At 59.2% G+C, this 20,563-nt stretch overlaps 2 protein-coding genes across 2 annotated transcripts in view; one reads left to right on the forward strand and one right to left on the reverse strand.

Moving 5' to 3' along the window:
* Positions 1-295: 295 nt before the first annotated feature.
* Positions 296-6,317, forward strand: ZP4 (zona pellucida glycoprotein 4; the record flags this gene model as incomplete). The annotated part of the gene is made up of 12 exons (XM_079763763.1): positions 296-470; positions 679-800; positions 877-979; positions 1,451-1,600; positions 2,471-2,658; positions 3,170-3,267; positions 3,757-3,887; positions 4,073-4,262; positions 4,342-4,489; positions 4,760-4,835; positions 5,903-6,019; positions 6,214-6,317. The coding sequence occupies 12 exons, from the start codon at positions 296-298 to the stop codon at positions 6,315-6,317; spliced, it is 1,602 nt and encodes a 533-aa protein (XP_079619889.1).
* Positions 6,318-15,454: 9,137 nt separating this feature from the next.
* The window catches only part of RYR2 (ryanodine receptor 2), a gene marked incomplete at its 5' end in the record, with an annotated part of 198,852 nt that continues 193,743 nt past the window's right edge, over positions 15,455-20,563 (reverse strand). The window contains 6 exons of the mRNA XM_079763764.1: positions 15,455-16,604; positions 17,323-17,374; positions 17,467-17,567; positions 18,492-18,556; positions 19,671-19,827; positions 20,226-20,360. Of these exons, the coding sequence (XP_079619890.1) occupies positions 16,509-16,604; positions 17,323-17,374; positions 17,467-17,567; positions 18,492-18,556; positions 19,671-19,827; positions 20,226-20,360 (606 nt within the window). The 3' untranslated portion in view covers positions 15,455-16,508. The remainder of the gene's footprint in view (positions 16,605-17,322; positions 17,375-17,466; positions 17,568-18,491; positions 18,557-19,670; positions 19,828-20,225; positions 20,361-20,563) is intronic.

Raw genomic sequence — 20,563 nt, forward strand, 5'->3', positions numbered from 1 at the left:
AGGCCTTCCGAGGCCGGTGAGCGGTCGGCCCTGCCTGGCCCCGTGGGGGCCTCCGGACAACAGGCCCCAGGTTTCTCCGGGCCCCGGGCCCTCGATCCCATCGCGCCGCTGAACCCGCTGAACCCGCGGCAGCTGCTGGCCGGGCTGGGACGCAGGAGCTGGAGGAAGCCCTACGGAGCCCCACCTGCGGGGACAGCTGTGCGCCCACACCTTCCCCGCATAAAAGGGACCCTCCGGCCCCAGACGCCGGCTCCGGCTCCAGCACTGACCTTGACCTGCGGGACCCCCCGGTGCCATGCGGCTGTGCCCCCTGCTGCTCTGGCTGCCCCTGGCCCTGGCCCTGAGCGGCCAGCCCGAGCCCCAGGCCCCGGAAGATGGGGGTGAACTGCACTGTGGGCCCCAGGGCCTCCAGTTCACCGTCCACCCCCTGGGCCCGGGCTCGGGGCCTTCTCCCGCGCTCATAGCCTGGGGTAAGGCTGCCGCCCGGACTCCCCTGGCCTGGACCGGGCAATGGCTCCTCCCCCGCACCTCCTCCGGCCGCCCTCCGGCCTCCTGTCCCCCTCAGCGGGCCCTGGGGTTCCACTCCTGGGTGGTGGGTGGCCCCGTGGAGCTGGCTGCTCCCTGCACGGTCGCCGTGGTGATTGCCCCCCGGGACCTTTGCCCTCCCCTCCCCCCCAGATGACCACGGGCTGCTGCACCGGCTGCAGAACGACTCCGGCTGCGGCACCCGGGTGATGGCGGGCCCGGGCAGCGCCCTGGTGCTGGAGGCGGCCTACGGCGGCTGCTACGTCACCGAGTGGGTGAGTAGGACCCGGGCCTGGGGACCCCCCTCCCCAGCCGCCCGGCCCCCAGGCTGACGCCAGCCCGTCTCTGCAGGGTTCCCAGCACATCATGCCGGTCGGGCTGGAGCAGGCGGACACAGCCGGGCACAGGGCGGTGGCGACGGCCCAGCTGCTCAAGTGCCCCGTGGGCCTGCCAGGTACGGGCTGGGCCGGGCCACCTGACCCCCTCCCCCACGCGCATCCTCCGGATAACCTCCACCTGCGGCCCGGGGTCTAAAGGGGCAACGCTGATAAAACGGGGTGACAGACCCGCCCAGGCCACGCGGATCTGCCGCCCCAGCCCCTGCCTGTCAGGAAGGCGGACCGGAACGCGGGTGCTGGGCGGAGGGCACCCCCACGGGGGAAACTTCCCTTGCAGGAGAGTAAGGAGCCCCCCGCTTCTAGGGATCTTGTTAGACCTTCTTCCTCAGAAAGGCCCGAGTTCGGGGTCTCTCCCAGGTGCCCTCGATTGGCCGCATTCCCCGTGACCTCCCCGCCTCCCTGCGGGTGGGACAGGGCCGGTTCTGCTCCCGCGGCCCAGACCCGACGGGAGCGTTAGCCTTCGGAGCAGAGACCCCTGAAGCCCCGGCTGTGTCCCAGCTCGGGCCGCTCTGCTCGCCACCCTCTAGGCCGCGACGCGCTGGGTGCTCACCTGTGCGACTCGGTCCCCGTGGGCGACAGGCTGCCCTGCGCCCCGGCCCCCGCCACTCCCCGGGACTGCAAGGCGCTGGGCTGCTGCTACCACCCCGGCGGCAGGTCCTGTTACTATGGAAACACAGGTGAGGCGGCTTCTCTACCGGCAGCGAGGAAATTGCCTGTTACCTGCAGCTGAGCCTAGGGGAGGGCTGGTCTCCCCCATCCCTCCACCTCAGGAGGCAGGTGCTGAGCGGGACCAGGGGCTGGAGGTGGAGGCCCAAGCAGGGCGTCCTGAACCCCTGGGCTCAGGGCCTGAGCTTCCTCCAGGCTCCTGGCATCAGGGCTCCTAGAAACAACACAGAGCGAAATAACAGGCATCCCGGGCAGTGTGGTGCAGTGGTTAGAGCCGGCCTGGGCCCCAGAGGGTCTCCGCTTTAATTCCCAGTCAAGGTTTGACCCCCCAGCCCTGGTCAGGGCACATGTGGGAGGCAGCCAGCTGATGGGATGTGTCTCTCTCACATGGATGTTCCTCTCTCACCCCATTTCCCACTCTCCCCCCCTCCCTTCCTCCCTCCCTTCTACTTTCTCTAAAATTTTAACTCATGGACAGAGTTTGCTTGGGTGAGGACTTTAAAAATAACATGAATGCCACCTGGAAGCCAAGTCCAGGTGCAGGCGCCACCTGGGAGAGCCCGGAATGGCCCGCCCCGGCCAGGGGGGCCCACAGGGTCTCCACGTCCCACGTCCCGCTGAGGTTTCCCAATGCAAACACCCCTCAGCAGTGGGTGCAGGCCCCTCTGTCCTAAGCTCTGAAAACAGCGAACAAGAAACACCGAGGTGACACAGGGAGGCACCCGTGAGGGACCCGGAGCCGGGCGTGGGCAGCTGGACCGGCACCCAGTCCTGGCCGCCCGTGCCACCTCTCGGGGGCGCCGTGAACATAACAAAACTCTTGGGGTCCCGGGCAGCCGGCCGCTGCAGGAGACGCCCCTGAGCAGCCTCTGCTGTTGCAGTGACCTCCCGCTGCAGCCGGGACGGCCACTTTGCCGTGGCCGTGGCCCGCAACGTCACCTCGCCGCCCCTGCTCCTGGACTCCGTGCGCCTGGCCCTTGGGAACGACAGCGAGTGCCGCCCTCTGGTGGCCACACCAGCCTTCGCCCTGTTCCGGTTCCCCTTCACCGCCTGCGGGACCACCAGACGGGTGAGCACGCGGACCCTCTGCTGGGGTCCTAACCCTGGAGGCGGCTGGGGCGGGGGAGCTGGGGTTCTGGGCGGGAAGGGTCTCCTGATGCTGCATCCAGGAGGCTGGTCTCCAGGACAGGAGAGCTCACCCCAGGGACTGTGCCACCCAACCGCCCCTGAGCCCGGGGCCTGGCGCCCCCACCAGCAGAGAACAGGAAGGGGCCCCTCTTATCCTCCTGCCCCGGAAGCAAGCTGGGGCCTTACGTGAGCTCACCTGAGACGGTGGCACCTCCTGGGGGCCTCACCTGAGTCCTCCCAGCCCCTCCCTTTCCCTAGTCCTCAAGTGAAGTGACATGACTATGTCCCCTGCCTCTGCCTGTGGACAGAAAATGCAACAAACAAGAACAGGATAGCATCGCCGGGGGCCGGGTCCCGCAGGCAGGGGCCGGGGCAGTGGTCACGGCCAGTAGGGGCTGGGGGCAGCGCCCTGGCCAGCAGGCGTGCCACGTCTCCTGCACCTGCCCTCCCAGGTCACTGGGGACCAGGCCGTCTATGAAAATGAGCTGGTTGCAGCCCAGGATGTGAGAACCTGGAGCCGTGGCTCCATCACCCGGGACAGTACCTTCAGGTAAAGGCTTTCGCTCACCTGACGCTGCTCCCCTAGGCCAAGCTGCCCTCCTGCCAGAAAGCAGGGGTTGGTAGGTGAGTCCTCAGTGCCCAGACCCTGACTCCACGGGACGTTTCCTGGCAACCAGAGAACCTGTCACCTGCTTGCCCCCAGTGTTTCTCATCTCCAGATGTTTCTTGTCAACTGCCCCCCCTCCTGGACCTCCGTTATGGTTTTATCTTCGTATCAAATCCCTGTGCGCTCTCCACCGAAGGCGCCTGTTTCTACAGGCCCAAGTCTGTTCTCGGGCGTTTCTGACATCTTTCTCTCTTAAATATTGACCCCTTTCCACAGTGGTCTCCCCAACTCAAATAGAGCCCACCCCCCAGGCCAGGAACCACGCCCATCATGTTGACAAGCGTGTCCAACCCCGGGCACTTAGTAGCTCCTCCAGCATGACACGCCAGGGGCCCGCCCACTGGGGAGCGGCTGACGCCCATTTCTCTGCAGGCTCCGCGTCAGCTGCACCTATCCCGTGAGCAGCAGCGCCCTCCCGGTCAATGTCCAGGTCTTCCTTCTCCCACCGCCCCTTCCCAAGACCCAGCCCGGAGCCCTCACCCTGGAGCTTCAGATCGCGAAAGGTGAGACCCTCCTGGCCGGAGCGCTCGGCTGCAGCCCGAGCCTGTCCCTCTTCGGGGCGTGAAGACCCTGCCCGCGCCACGGGACACTTGCCAGAGGCGTTGGCATGGGCGATGGCCCGTCTCACGCAGCCCCGAGCGTCCTGGCTCCATCTTTCCGGCTCCCCTCACTGTGTGGCCTCTTGCAGATGAAAATTACAGCTCCTACTACGGCGCGGGTGACTACCCGGTGGCGAAGCTGCTCCGGGACCCCATCTACGTGGAGGTCGCCCTCCGCCACAGGACCGACCCCGCCCTGGGGCTGCTGCTGCGTCAGTGCTGGGCCACGCCCGGCCCCGACCCCGGGCAGCAGCCGCAGTGGGCGCTGCTGGTGAACGGGTGAGTGGCTCTCAACCTGTGCCCGAGGCAGCCCCCCCCCCCAGGAACCACCCCCCCTGACTGTGGGTGTCGTGCCTAGATGCCCCTACGCCGGAGACAACTACCAGACCCAGCTGATCCCCGTCCCGGAGAAGGAGAGCCTGCGATTCCCTTCCCACGCCCAGCGGTTCAGCATCTTCACCTTCAGCTTCGTGGACGCGGGGGCCGGACGGGCGCTCGGGGGGCCGGTATGATGCTCCTTCCCTGCCCGCCCCGCCTCGGCAGGGCTCTGCAACCCCAGCTCCATGGTGTCCACGTGACACCACTCCTCGGCCAACGCTGGACTCCTAGGTTGGCTGCTGGTGCTGCCTTGGAATGATCCCGGTACCAGTGACCCCGTGGCATGGGCTTGGGGTGCCGGGACCTTCTAACCCCTCTGGACAGCCTCGGGGAGAGACGGGGCTCTCGGCCTCTCAGGATGAGGGGCTACACCGTGACCCCTACTCTCTCGGCTCCAGGTGTTCCTGCACTGCAGCGTGTCGGTCTGCCAGCCTGCGGGGTCCCTGTCCTGTGTGGCCTGCCCTGTGGCCAGGCGTGAGTATCCAAGCTCTTGACAAGCGTCCCAGCTAACCTCCCACCCCGTGTGCACGTGACTCGGACTGGAGATGAGCCTATTAACGAGGCCTCTCCAAGGACTTCTAGGATGTTCCGAATCCCAGGCCTTTTCATCAGAAGTTAAAATCCTCCAGCAACTCTCAGCCTTGGCGTTTTCCATATGAATTTTCACTAAGCCAGGAGTCCAATGGTCATAGCTTACACGTGGCCCGATTAACACACACACACACACACACACACACACACACACACACACCCACCCCTCTACCTGGCCAGCTCGTAAAGGTAGACTCTACACCTGCTTGAAGCACCTCTGGCTACGTGCGTGGCCTGAAGATCTACAAGTGGACGTGACTGGAGGCTTAGAATATGGGCTCTAGGGAGGCCCAAAGCTCGTGTGTGTGCGTGTGTGTGTGTGTGTGTGTGTGTGCGTGTCTGTCCACCTGACCCACTAACATTTACTGTCTCGCCCCTGAATTAGTACCATCCATGTCCCCCGAAGCTCTAAGTCGCTGCTGGTACACACACACACACACACACACACACACACACACACACCTGTTCAGTATCGCATGTCTGACTCCAACGCTACCGAGTCCACATCCCTTTGGAACTAGAACCAACAGGTCCAAGGCCCCGTCGCTGGCGAAAGACGTGGGATTCAAACAAAGCTCTGCTCTGTGAACCGATTACCAGTTACCTTTGCATGATGGTGTTCATACGCTCTTTATTGTAAGTAACTGTTCAGGAAAGAGGGGCAGGGCAGGGCAGGGCAGTCTGACATGACCTGGGTGCCCCCATTCTGCTGCCACGGAGGTAAGAGCTCCATGAAGTCTGTCTTGCTCAGATTCCTATTAACGTACTAACGAGGTTTAAGACCTGCTCATCTGAGGTTCAGTGGGTGAGATTTAACTGTTTTTTTCTTCAGGCCTGGAGCAGAGCTGTCCATGTGAGGAACCCTGCCTCGCATCGGACTCTCAGTCCCTAAACCCCCACAACCCTGTGTGCAAAACGCTAACAACCCCCCTCCCGCCTCCCTCCGACAGGAAGAAGAAGCGCTGAGGCCCATGACCCCAACAGCACCACCAGCATTTCGAGCCAGGGCCCCATGATCCTGCTCCAGGCCACCGAGGACCCTTCCCCAAAGCTCCCTAAATACTCAAGTGAGTGGCAGACGTAACGGCCCGTCTGAAGCGGGAGGCAAACCAAAGCTTCCCTCCTTCACCCCCCTGCTCCCCCCACTTCCCCTCCCTCGCCCCCCCACTCCCCCTCCCTCACCATCCACGTGGACCTCTCAGGTGACAGCTTGTTCTGCCCAGGTCACCGCCCTCACCTCCCCTCCCCTCCCCCCCGCCAGGTGCTGCGGGAGACTCCCAGGCCTTGTGGGTGGCCGGCCTCTCGGGGACCCTCATTGTGGGAGTCCTGGGCGTGACCTACCTGGCCGTGAAGAAATGGAGCTGAGTTCCCCAGACCAAACGCACCAATAAACCGAGATTTCACCAGCAGCCCGTGCCCGCGTCTCATTGGCCTGGCTGGTGTCTGGGTAGCTCATTGCCCGTCTGCTGTTGGCATCTCTCCTTCCCAGCTGGAGGGCAAGGAAGGGTGTGTTTTACCACGAACAGAGTGAAACCGTGGCTCCCTACCTCCCTCCCCCAGCCCTTCGCCCTTCTGAGGGGAAGACCATGGGTGTAGAGGTGCATGGTTAGCTGACGGCTCGGTGCTCACAGGAACTAAGCATCTCAGACCGAGCAGAGATGCGCACAACGAAACTCGTCCACGCGGTCACACTGGGCAAAGCGGGTCTGGGGAAACCAGGGCGGGAGACACTTCCTTCTGGAGATGAGCCTCCTGCGCCAGGAGCTCCGTGGGAGCGCGTGCTGTGGGTCACGCTCAGGGCGGTCTCCTTCCTCCCGGGGCAGCCCTGACAGGCGCCTGGTAGACCAGGTGTCCCCACTCGCCGGCAAGAGGGAACTTGTGGTTGTCCGGCCTTTCAGCACCGTCTTCATCTTGGCTCTTAAACAGCTGCTTAGGGGTCAAATCAGGCCCCCTTCACACGGCTGAGCAGGGAGCAATATCCACTTAACGGACAGGGGCCCTGGACGGGACAGGAGCCATCTCAGATGCTTGGCTACACGCCCGAGTCTCATGAACACCGAGTAAGGGGGGCATTGGCCCCCAATTCCCAGGACCTGGGACATCCAGAGGTCAAACACCACCAAGTGTGGGGGGCTGTCTGAGGGAAACAGGTGTGAGAAGACGGGATCACTAGGGCAAGGCATGGGAGAGCCGGAATGCGGACCAACTCCATCCTGACCTGAAGGCACTCGGCTCTCGGTGGGACCGCTCCGCCCCGCGGGTTTTCGGAGGCCTCCCTGTCCGCCTGAGGCTGGCGCTGTGGCGGCCGCCAACTCAGACCTCAAGGAACCCCCCAGGGGGCCTGAAATGAAAGCCTTTTCCCTGAAGAGCCGTGGATGGAGGGTGGTCGTGTCCTAGGCCAGTATCTTTCTTGGCCAAGATCAACTTGGATCTTTACTGAGCCTCCTGTCTTTTTGCATCTGACAACAGACCTGTGGACTGTCGGGGTAACTTGTCACTTCCCTTTTTCCAGACCCCTCGGGGTCCAACAAACATAGACCACACATTCCCTCCCTGTTATGTTAATTGTTGGCTGTTCACTCTCCGATGCCCACCTGGGTAAAAGACACATGTGTCTATCATTTTACTTCTTATCCAATCCCAGAGGTTCTAGCCCCCCACCCCCCACCCCTGCTTAGCTTTCTCCCGCCTCCCTAATCTATCACCAGTGGATTTCATGGATGGTAGTTTATAAAAATAGGTGCAAAACCGCCGTTCTCTGGAGCATTGTCTCAATGCATGGAGATTCTGCTGCCTGCCAATTGTCGACCGTTTGGCTCACACTCACAAAGTCTTTACAGGTTTGAGTGTTTCTTACATTAACAACAGTTTCCTCCCAGGGGCACACAGGAACAGTCGTTTTTGCAAGGTGACTTTGATTTGACCTTGGTGGAGAAAAGCAGCGTGCCTTGGCGTTTTGTCCGAGCTCCCTGAGGCAGACCCGGGGGTGGGAAGACGGAGCCGGGTCCATCACATGAGCCTGGGTGTGGAGTCTGTGGTCGCGTCTGTGGCGGTGTCTGCATTGAGGGGGGGGGGGAAGAGGGGGGCTGCAGGCTGCTGACAAGGCTCTGTGGCCGAGTCCCATTGTTCTCAGTGGTTTCCACCCGGGAGCACGCTGTGCCCAGGAAGCTGCAGCCAGGTGACCCTCTGTGGCCAAGTCCCCTTTAACGAAGGCTGGGAGAGGCCCTCTGCTGACAGCTCACTTCAACTCGATGAGTCAACCTTTTTTAAAAAAATATATATTTTATTGATTTTTTACAGAGAGGAAGGGAGAGGGATAGAGAGTTAGAAACATCGATGAGAGAGAAACACCGATCAGCTGCCTCCTGCACACCCCCTACTGGGGATGTGCCCGCAACCAAGGTACATGCCCTTGACCGGAATCGAACCTGGGACCTTGCAGTCCGCAGGCCGACGCTCTATCCACTGAGCCACACCGGTCAGGGCGAGTCAATCCTTTTGCAATCACCACACAGACAGGCTCCATTCAGTCTCTCGGGGCGGCCCGCGCCGCCCCCCAGGGAGCCCTGCAGCGCTTCGGGGGACTCCACACCCCTGCTTTTGAGGCCGATGGGCTCAGTGTCCCGTGCCTCGAAGGAGGCCTCCTCTCATCCCCCCAGGTCTGCATGATGAGATTCCTCAGTTGCCATTTTAGCCATTAAAAAACGAACAAAAAAAAACCGCTGGTGCCTCAGGAGCCACCACCTTTTGGCCACAAAAGAGAAATAAAATACGGAACCTGTAATCATTGAACTCTGACGGCACCATGGACGCGGCCTCCCAGCGGGGGCCTGGCGGGGAGCAGAGCAGAGCGTATGATTGTAAACCGTGTGCAACGGTACCACTTACACACGACGCTTTTAATAAATATTGATTTCACGTTAATGACGCACCGGGCGCAATGAAACACAAATGAGATGCAGCGTTAACCGGAGCCGACCCTGGCGACCTGGCCGAGGGGGAAGGCCAGTCTGTGAAGCAGATGGCGTGCAGAGGAAAAGACCGATTTGTGCATTTCGACCCTGGAAAGGAATGTTGAGAAAGCATGGAATTTAAGGACCGCTTGTTAGCATGGGCCACAGCCGACACAGTGGAGGCAGTCTGGCTGGGCTATTTTCCTTAATGCCCACGATAACCCGGGAAGTGGGCAGTACCATCCTCTGCATCTTACAGAGGAGCCCTCGCGGGGGGCACAGTTGGCTTGAGCGTCACCCATACACCAAAAGGTGTGTCCGGTGTGTTCGACGGCAGCCGATCAATGTCTCTCTCTCTCACACCGATGGTTCTCTCCCACCACCCTCCCCCCCCCGTTAAAATCAATAAACATACCTTCAGGTGAGGATTACAAACAAGAGATTGCCGAGTTTTATAAAGTTGATGCCTACGGTAGCCCTTCCGTAAATATTTAATGAGTGACAGGGTGCTGGGTGGCTGCCTCGTGGTGCCTGGCAGACGCCGCCTCCTGTTGTGAGTCCTGAGGGCAGGGGAGGTCAAGTCCCGACCTCCAGGCTGACCTGCTGCTCCAGGACCACCCCCCCCGCCTCACCCCCACCCCCCCCGCCTCTCTGGAGCCGGGAAGCAGAGGGTGTATGTCCACGTGCTCATCCAGACTCGGAGCGGATGGTTCTGGCTCTAAGAGTCCCCGTCCCCAGGCCACTGGCCCTGTGGTGCCCTCCATGCTGCCCCGTCCTAGCGCACACTCCTCGTGTCTCTGCACTTTCATTGGGAAATAGCGTTCGTGTTCCATTGAACACCGGGGCGCGGGGGCTTGGCAGGGGCTCGCTCAGCGGTCTGGGGCCCTGAGCCCACAGCTCCGTGGGAGCCTTCCCTCTCAGTGCCCCGGACACGCACACAAGATCCCGGCCGGCGCGGCTCAGTGGTTGAGCGTCGGCCTACGAACCAGGAAGGAGGTCACGGGTTCGATTCCTGGTCAGGGCACAGGCCCGGGTTGTGAGCTCCATCCCCAGTGGGGGGCGTGCAGGAGGCAGCCGATCCATGATTCTCTCATCACTGATGTTTCTGTCTCTCTCCCTCTCCCTTCTGCTCTGAGATCAATAAAAAATATGTTAAAAAGTGTACACAAGCATGGCAGACATTCTCCACGGTGACTCCATCATGATGTGTGCCATGTTATCACCAGGGTGCTATTAAATGTACACTCATTAGCAGGGCAGAACCGAACCCGCATCCGCCCCCCCCCCAAACACACACAAATAAGCTGAGTTAAGGAGCACCCCACCCCTTCCTGACGGAGCCGCCTCCTTCCCCCCTGGGGAAACTGCTTACAGAGGGTAACTTACTGAGGCCACTGCAGCAGGAGGCAGAGGTAAGGAGGGAAGGGGGTTGCTGATGCACCGGGTGGGTGGGGGGAAGGCCTGAGGCCATTGGGGGTTAGATTGGGGAAGGATTGGGGTTAGCAGGACGGAGGGAGGGTTGGAAGCCTAGGAATAAAGCAAAAATTAAGTCTATTGCAACTTGCAGAATTCCTTACTAGGGCGCTGTTCTCATAACGTCCACAAGGCAGCACTATTGCGACACCTCTCTGACCCCCCCCTCACCCATCCCCCCACCCCCCACCCCCAGAGCCTGGGCTCAGAGGACTGAGGAGAGAGGACTAGACACCAGGTCCCAGCAGCAAAGAGATGGGCGCCCTCGGTCCTGGCGCCTGGGAAGAGTTTCGGTCCCGAAGACAATCCAGTCCCCGGTCTGCACGGAGGAGAGAGCGTAGAGCCTCCGCGGCCAATGCCACCTCCTGACAGGACTGAGGCCATTTCCATCAACGTCCCCGCTTCCCACAAAGCCGCCCACGCGCCCGTCCAGCTGCCGGGGGCAGACGGGTTGGCAGGCTCGGCAGCCGCCCGGGCCGCCTGGCGCTGGGAGATAAGGCCCCCCCGCCGCCCGGCCGAGTTCCCGTGGGGACGTGGCGGGTTGATTCATTGTCCCATTTGCGACGCCTCCACGTTGGAAGTCGTTCCCCTGAGGACGGGAGAGAGAGAGGAGTGTTGCCGATGCCGGAGGCGTCTCAGACAGACGGACAGACTGGAGAGGGCAGGGACCACACGTCTCCCTACTGCCTGCCGCCCCGGCGCGGCTCTGACCAGCACTAGGTGACCAGCGGGCAGCGAGTGGCCACGTGGCTGAAGCCCATTAGCCTCCCTCCCAACGTTTCCCCACGGCAGGTCTCTCTCCCCTGGGCGCCGAGCCGCCTGTCACTGTGTCCTGCCTCTGACCCAGCACAGCTCCAGACAGAGGAACGGCCTCAGGAAGCCACCCAACTTGTCCTGGCCTGTGTGGCTCGGTGGTTAGAGCGTTGGGTCACTGTAGGGTCTCGGGTTTGATTCCCGGTCAAGAGCACGTACCTGGGTTGCAGGTTCAATCCCTGGCCCTGGTTGGGGCACGGGTGGGAGGCAACCAATCCATGTGTGTCTCTCACGTGGATGTTTCTCTCTCTCTCTCTCCCTCCCTGCTCTGTTCCACTCTCTCTAAAAATCAATGGAAAACACATCCTCAGGTGAGGATTGAAAACAACAACAACAAAAGAAAGAGACAGGAAATAAATACTTCAAAAAAATATTTATTGGAATGTTAAAGATTTGCTAAAAGTAAAGCACTGTACGTGGTACTTCATGTATATTTAATTAATGCTCCGAACAGCCCATGCGGTAGAAGTTGTTTATGGCCACTTTATTTATTTTTAAATATGTATTTTATTGATTTTTTTACAGAGAGGAGAGGAGAGGGAGAGATAGAAACATCGATGAGAGAGAAACATCCATCAGCTGCCTCCTGCACACCCCCCACTGGGGATGTGCCCGCAACCAAGGAACATGCCCTTGACCGGAATGGAACCTGGGACCCTTCAGTCCGCAGGCCGACGCTCTATCCACTGAGCCAAACCAGTCCGGGCACGGCCGCTTTATAGAGTGGAGAGATTGGGAGCCTCGGGGACTTGCCCACAGCCCCGTGGGGACCTGCAGCAAGGCTAGATTCCGAGCCCTTTCTTTCCGATCTCGGGTGTTCTTCCCCTTACAAAGCCTCTTATAACAGCAAAGAAGTGAAGGGACCAAAACGCGGAGCTGTCCAAGCGTGGGGAAATGGTTCCATAAACCAGAATGTATTTTCTTAGTGGAATAGCACAGCAATTATTGTGTATGTTCACGAAAACTATGATTCCAAGAATATAGTCTCGTCTGACAGTCTTAAGCGGCAAAAGAATCATAACCGAGTTTAAGTAAAAGTCATCAAACAAAGACACAGGAGCCTGCACGCGAGAAAAGACGACGGATGCTGGGGAGTGAGGAAGGTAGAGGTGATACCTCTGTGAGGATGGGGAGGGGTGGGGAGGGTCAGGCTCGGGTGAGCTCCTGGGAGGGAGAGCCCCCGGGGTCCCCTGTGCTCAGAGTTTTAAGTGTGGAGATCTTGGGGAAGGCCCCAGGGGAAGATCTCAATAGAACCTTCAGTAGCTTTCCAGGCGTGTCCTGGGCCAGGTCTCCACTGATGGGCTGGTTGGCGCCAGGGCATGACCAGAGAGATGCCAGGGGAGGAAAAGGTCACCTTGGGGATGAGGTCCCACCTAAGATTGTCCCCTGCTAGGCACCTGGGGCTCCCCGGCCTGGAGACTTTCTGTACCTGCTCCAGACTGCGGGGAACTCAGGTTACCCTGTGCAATTACTTTAGGGTTTGGCGGTCTTTTACAAATTATTAACGCTCCGGTTTCTGCTTCTCTGTGAATACCGTCTTCTCGCGTGAGGAGCGTCACTCCGTCACACTTAGTGGTGGGAACCAGGTCTATGAGAAGAGCAAATCCTTTCTCCACAAACAGAAATCGGAAGACCCGTTTAGCAGTGCTTCATGCAGGCGGTTTGCACATGCATCAAGGTCACAGATTCCTCAGAAGAAAACAAATTTTATGATGTGTGGAGAGAACTGGGACACATCACTGCGTGTGGGAGTTGATGGACAAGAGAGCAAACTCGATGTTCTTTTGCCATCAAACAGCACTGACACGTTCACACGCAAGATTCCTAGTTCTGTGAAAACCTTTCGTCAACGGATGGTGTCCCAGATCTTTAAGGAGAAAACATGAACCCCAATCATTCTAATCGTGATGAATATTACAACTGGACCTAGATTTTTTTATTTTTTTTTAGACACAATATAGTAGCATAAACAGCTACAAAACCCAGTGGGGCAGTCTGTAGAACTCCATAAAGAAATAAGGCAGACAGCCCGGCCGGTGTGGCTCAGGGGCTGAGTGTCCACCTATGAACCAGGAGGTCAGGTTCAATTCCCGGTCAGGGCACATGCCCGGGTGTGGGCTTGATCCCCAGAAGGGGGCGTGCAGGAGGCAGCCAATCAATGATTCTCTCTCACCATGGATGTTTCTATCTCTCTCTCCCTCTCTGAAATCAACCCTATATAATACAAGGGTAATATGCAAATTGACCCTAAAGGTAGAATGATCAGGAACGACTGGTCACTATGATGCACACTGACCACCAGGGAGCAGACGCTCAATGCAGGAGCTGCCACCTGGTGGTCAATGCGCACCCACAGGGGGAGCTCCACTCAGCCACAAGCCCGGCTGATGGCTGCGAACGGCAGTGGCGGGAGCCTCTCCCTCCTCCTTGGCAGCATTAAGGATGTCTGACTGCGGCTTAGGCATCCTAAGCCGCAGTCGGACATCCCTCAGGGGCTCCCGGACTGCCAGAGGGATGTCTGACTGCCAGCTTAGGCCCGATATCCATGGAGAGTGGGACTAAGCTGGAAAGTAGACATTCCCCGAGGGGTCCCGGCCTGCGAGAGAGCGCAGGCCGGGCTGAGGGACCCCCCTGAGTGCATGAATTTTCATGCACTGGGCCTCTAGTAAAAATATAAAGAAAGAAAAAAGCAATACGGCAGATACCAAAACGAAAGGTCAAGATGAAACATCCCCTCCAGTCTAGAACAGCCGGACGCCTGGTTTCTTGATGCGGAAGCAGTGTGCTGGGGTGGGTCCTGCGGGCGGTGGCTCCCTCGGGGATCCCCTGCCCCGGGAGCAGGGGTGGGTGAGCGGTGAGCGTCTTCATCAGAACCCACAGCTGCTTTCCTGGGTCGGGGTTGCTGGGTCCTAAAGAAGAAACTCGTTGATTGAACCATCGGGGCCAGAAACAGAACAAGATTTGGAGGGAGACCCGACTTACAAGCAGCTCCAGCTCCGGCACTAAGGACGCCGTGTCCTCAGCCGTCGAACCTGCAGGGGCCGCCTCACCGGGGACGCTGCTTCCACTCCACCAGCTCCAGCGCCCCGGCGGGCAGAGCCCGTGATCACACGCATCACGTTAACGCCTGCCGTTCTGTGCTGAGCGGAGTCGCTGTACACACCCCACGGTTTTGTGGACACGGGACTCCCAGGGGTTTGTTCAGCTGTGGTTCAGCATTCACATAAGCCGCAGGCTTACGAGCTGAGCTGACTTTTGATTTGATAGGGGAGGGCCTGGGCTGTTAATGTTTATGGTTTTAAGTACCTCAGGGGCATCCGTGCACTGGTATGAAGGTCGGGATGCCCCCTCCCGGCATCTGTCACAGAGATTTCAGGGCTCTGGGCAAAAAAGTTACCCTTCGGTGACAAGGTCCTCCTCGTCACAACACAAGAGAGGTTCGTGACATAACGTGGGGAATGGCTAACTGCTCACGTCAAATTCACACGAGCCCCTGGGCAGTGCCCCCGGCAGAAGGCACGTGCTCTCCGACCTGCTGTGGAGCGGACCTGACTCCCTCTTCACACTCCGCGGACCTCAGCTCAGCCCCCTGAGCAGGCTCAGCAAGTCCTGCCCTCTCCCCATAACAATGATGCCAAAGGGTCAACAGAAACCTGGGCGCCGTAGCTCAGACGCCGAGTGGCACCCACCACACGCCCATTCGCGTCTGTGTGTGTAATGAGCCCCCCAGGAGGGTACCCGCCTCTCACATTAGCTCAGAACCGGGACCCCGTTATCACAGAAAACGGATTTGCCCCGAGCTTTCCAAAGTGAGAGCCGTATTAACACTGAACAATGTGGGGGGTTTGTTTTTCTGTCATTCGCGCGTTTCACGAACTCCAGGGGACCCCCAAATAGGGAAATACAGCGTGGGTAGGCGCTTTTCATGCCGGGGACTCTGAGGCTCCAGAACCGTGACCGCAGCAGCCCTGTGGGGCCAGAACCCGCCCCCCCCCCGCCCCTAAACACACCATGCTTTATGGGGCATCCCAGTTCTAAGGGAAATGGACAGAGAAGAGGGTGCGCACGTTAGTTAAATAGTTTAATCAGAGCAGTGTTACAATCCTAAATTAAAAGAGCCCCAAGGTTGGCCAGGTGGCCTTGCTTCCATCCCCCCTGCCTTCCTCCCGTGAAGAACAGCAGCCATTGAGAAGGACCCCAAATGGAGTGACTGATCTCACCACCCGGGGTTTTATGCAACCGACGAACTCCCTGAATGGATATTGCTTCAGCATCGATATTGAGAGGTGGCCGGACGAGGAGTCCTTACTCGGCCGCTGGTCACAGGTGGCGGGCGGAGAGGACCCCCAGGATGGCTCAGGTCCACAGCGGGTCTCAGTGGGTGGATGGTGCCGGCTGCGGACACGGGGGCCCACGGCGCTCTGTCTTCGTGGACCAGTGACAGGGAACGTTCTCGCGGGACCAGCTGGCCCCCGAGGTTTTCTCTGTCGGTTGAAACTTGCATCATAGACATGCGATGAGTTCTTTGGGAAGTGTGTCTGCGGTCTGCTTCACACAAGGGTTTCGTCGAGTTGCAGGGTTGCCTCAGAGCATGGCGGGAAGGGGAGCTGGGCCGTGGGGGGCGTGATGGGGAGGATGAGGGGAGCCCCTCGTCACGAGACCGGCCACCGGCTCCTTGAAAAGTGCACGGACTGCTTTGCTACCCTCCCCCACAAAGTAAAAGGACAAGGAAAAAACTCACAAAACCACCCGAAGGAAAACAAGTGGACATGAACACAGGATGCTCCACGCACACGTCTTCTGCACAGCTCAGCCCACTGAGTAAGGCACTTTTCCCTCGCCACCGGCGGAGGCACTGCAGCTGGGGACCGCCAGGTCCCGCCCAGGATGGAGGTGAGGAGCCCAGGGCGCGGCCGACCTTCCCTGTGACCTTGCCCTCAGGGAGCTCCCAGCGTCTCGGAAGGACGCCTGTCTGTGTTATGACTGAGTGTCCAGATGGCTTTCTTTCCGGAGTTCCACGTGGTCTGCGTATGAGGATAGGTTCTTCTTCCGTGTTGATTCTCAAAGAAAATACACGAGGTGGGGAAGGCCCAGCCAGGAACACAGCGTCACTGCTCCCAGGAAGCATGGAAGGCGGCAAGGCTCACGTCAGCGGATGTTTGCAAGAGACAAAGTCAGAGAGAGTCAGAGAGAGAGAGAGAGAGAGAGAGAGAGAGAGAGAGAGAGAGAGAAAGAGGCAGAGAGAGACAGAGAAAGTGAGAGGCAGAGAGGGCCAGGGAGGGTGAGGGTGCTTGGGATTCCAGGTGATCGGTCTGAATTAATTCAGCTGGTCTTCATACTGTTTCCGGAAACAGTCCCCGGCTGGGAAAAACTCCCAACACCTTTCCTGGTACATCTTCCACACGTAAGATTCCTGCAGGAGTAAGGACAGTGCAATGACACCATGTCTTCCCCAACACCTGTGTGTTCGCACGAAGTATAAGACAAACTCACAACTGTGGGCACATATGTCACGTGGGTACAGCTGTGTAATTACACGTAGACACAGATGTCACTGGAGAAGCCCAAGTTCATTACACAGGTCCTCACTGTGTCAGACCTGCTTACTTCTAGTAACAAACAGATCATCTTCACCCGGGGCCACGATAGAATAATGAATAAGACTTAATTGTGGTCCATGATTTCGAGGGCTCTTTTAAAAATATTATTGCTAATTGACTCCTTCAAATTCAAACCATTAACAACTGGAAGTGAATTTTGTGGAGAGAGAATTTCAAATAGCTTAAGAACAACCCTAGACCTTTAATATGCAATTATTTTTCACTGCCCATAATATTGTGGGTGGAAGTTCATTTGAAAGCATCTGCTATCGATTAACAAATCAAGGACATTATGATAATCAAAACCCAGAGTTAGCATCTTCAGCAGCAAGAGTGTATTGTTTTTTTTTTCTGTGAACATTCCCTCTTCCAGGCGAGCCCTGCACCCCGGTCCTGGACCGGGGCCTCCGTGTGAACAGGCCGTGACTACCGTCTGGAGGGAACCCCCGCCTCAGTGTTCCATGCCCAGCTTTGTCCCCAGGGCAGGACTGCCTTCCACCCTTCCCTCCAGGCCGGGTCACCCTTCCCTACCTGCCCTGTGTGCTCCGTCTCGTCCTTGTTGATGAGATACATCAGGAAAAACCTGCCGAGACAGACGAGTCAGAATGAGCGTGTGGGACGTCGGCATCCACAGGCCCTGGGAGAGGCGGGGGTGGGGGGGGTGGGCACGCTCACAGGTAGTTGGCCAGGTTGTGCTCCTGCAAGGTGTGGGTCTCGAAGCCGTGCGGCACCGTGTCGAAGTAGTCGTTGCCTATCCCGCAGATGAAGCACTTGGTCTGGAAGACGAAGGAGGGACGGAAACGTCAGCGTTCAGAAGGCAGGACCGAGCGCCACAGCTCACACGGGCAGCCGCTGCGCGCACTCGATGACCTGCGGCCCCAAACCCCTCGCCCTCCGCCTCGGCCAGGCCCCGGGGCTCTCCATGCCAAGGCCCGAGGCTGCTTGCGTCTGACCAGTTCCTGGACCCTCAGGGGCACTTCTTAGCAAACACCTCGTCCCCTCGTCCCTGGAAAAGGCTGCCGACCACGGCCCTGCCCCGGTCCCGTTCACACCCTGCATTTTAGACCACAGTTCCCTGGTGAAGCCTAAGTCCGCCTCCTCACTGCCCTTCTCATCGCACCCTGCAAGCCCCTCCTCAGCAGCTGGCCTCCCGCAGCCCTCAGCCCCGGCCCCAGCCCCCGGCCCAGGCCCAGCCCCAGGACGCACTAATTCACCTGAACCACTTAGGCTTCCAACAAAAAACCTGCACTTCAAATGCCCCCAAACCCGAATCCTGGTGTGTACAGCCTCGGTGGTGACAGTCCCACGGAACCTCACGTGGGCGGTGCCCCTGGAGGTGTGTGTGTGTGTGTGGGGGGGAGGCAGCGGGAGGGAGGCTGCCAGATGCCCTGCTCTCCCCCAAATCCTCAGGACGCAGCTTGGGACCCCTTCTTGTAGGGTCTCCCCTGAACGTCTAAGGGGAAGTCAGACCTGGCACTCAGGGCTTCATCCTGTAAGGGTCCCCAGGAGTCCATCATTCTGAATGGTCTCCCGTCCCTTGAGGGGTGACGTATCCAGGGCCCCCCAGGTCCAGCTCAGCACACGGCTCAAGCACGGGCCTATCGTTCCCCCTTGTTCACACACGGGGGGCTCCGAGGCAAAGGCAGTGAGGGGAGGGGAGGGGAGCACCCATCAGGCACGTGCAGAAATGGGAGACTGACCTCCATGTCCTCCTTGACCTGCTCCTGCTGGTCTCTGAGTTCTCCAAACGCATCGATGATCAAACCTGGAGTTAAATAAAGACACGGGTTAGTCTTTATCACCCAGAGAATCATCATTAACGTCGCAAACCCTGGCTAACCCTCCCTTGGGAGGGAACGTGTGCAGCCATTCTGGGCACCGCTCAGCAGTGGGGACCACCGTGCGCACCCCAACGCTCCCTCAGGGCGAGGCCTCCTCCCTGTGGGGCCGACACAAGTCAGACTCCGTCACAGCCAACTCCAGGCTGAAGGCAGCAGCTGAGACTGAGGCTGGGAAGCCCAGAAAACGCCCTCATGTGCTGCTCACTGGTGTCTGGCACCCAGCGTGGCCACGCTGACCGGGAGGAAGGAGCCGCCAATCATTCCCCCGACGCTCCCTAAACTTCCCCAACTGCTTCTCTCCTGGGGTGCTGGCGCGCCCTCTCTCCCACGTGTCCTCTGGCCCTGCCCGCGAATTAAACGCGTTACGGTGACACTCAGCGGCGACATCGGGAACGGGTGTGAGTCTGTGTGGCCTGTCCGTGTTCGTCACTGGGAAAAGCCCCCTTTAAGCCCGGAGCACTTAGGGGTGACGGCACATGTAGCGACACTTAACTCCACCAGGACACCGGCACGAGCGGCAACGATCCGGAGCGTTTTCCGAGGGAGAAACCACCCCCCGAGGTGCCGGGGGCCAGGTGGGCCTGGGTGGTCCCGAGGCGCGGGTCCTGCTCCGGCCCGACACCCCCGCTGTGCCGGGCGTGGCTTGGACGTGTTAGGGCTCCTTCCCTCCAGGGCGAGTGGCACCACCGTCCCACAGGGCTCGCCACGTGCCTCATTTAAAAGGTATTTTTAAATATTTAAAAATATTTGAAGGCTCAGAGACTGATGATGTCTGATCGGACCCGAGGCTGAGGGCGCCCCACGGGGCTGTAACGCTCGCAGAGGGGCTGCTGGCAGGCCAGGTGGGGTCTTCCCCTTGTGTCCATGGCCCACCTTCCCCCGGACCCGACGCACGCAGCTCTGAGCGGAAAGCCCGGCTGGCTCTCCCGGAAACACCAGCCGCTCAGCCCCCTCTGTGGCTGCGCACGCCGGGGGCTCAGGTTCCAGCCGGCCTGGTACCCGGGAGGACGGCTGCCTGGCGCCTGGGAGGAGGGTTACCTTGTATTATCGCCAGGAGGATGACAATCACGAAGAAGAAGAAGGTGATGTCGAAGATGATCCGATAGATCTCATACTCATCGCCCGCCGGGTCTTCGATCTCGTCGCCGATGCCACCTCCAGCTCGCACACCCACATACATGTGGAACATGTAGCACTGCGGAGAGAGGGCCCCTGCCGAGGACACGCCTCCAAGGACACGCCTCTGAGGCCACGTCCCCCAGGACACTGGCCCTCACACCCACAGCCTCACTTCTCTCTCTCAGCAAAGTCCTAATCCCGGGACCTGAGGTGCTCGCTCTCGCTCCCTGGCACGTTTCCTATCCGTAACGTGATGCAAACACCCACCTCCCACCCAGCCGCCTTCACCCGGCTCAGCCAGCTCCCTGCACCACCCACCGCATCCGTCACTCAGCCCCCAGGCTGCCGCCTCCTGGCCCAGCTCTCGGTGAACTGCCGCTCCTGCTCTGCCCCGTTAAAGGGTAACTGCACACGTTACTTAGGCTGAGGCGGGAACGCGTTTTCATCCACACGAGACCACACACATGAACTTACCGTTAGCATGTCGTCACATTTCATATCTGGTGTGTCTCCATCTTCACTTTTATTGTAGAATTTTCGGAAGAAATTGAATGCCACAACAGTGTACAGGTATACGACAACAGCTAATAAGCCCACGGTTAATACCAGCTGGAAAGCAACGTGACATCGAGCGTGTGTTAGGACACGCGAAAGGGTGGCTGTGGGAGGGATGTCTGTGTGGGACTTGGCACAAGCTGGACTCACTGACCAGATGTCTTTTCTTTTTTTAAAATATATATTTTCATTGATTTCAGAGAGGAAGGTAGAGAGAGAAACATCAATGATGAGAGAGAATCATCTATCGGCTGCCT

The sequence above is a fragment of the Cnephaeus nilssonii genome (genome assembly GCF_951640355.1).
Source record: "Cnephaeus nilssonii genome assembly, chromosome: 23".
Taxonomy (NCBI): Eukaryota; Metazoa; Chordata; class Mammalia; order Chiroptera; family Vespertilionidae; genus Cnephaeus; species Cnephaeus nilssonii.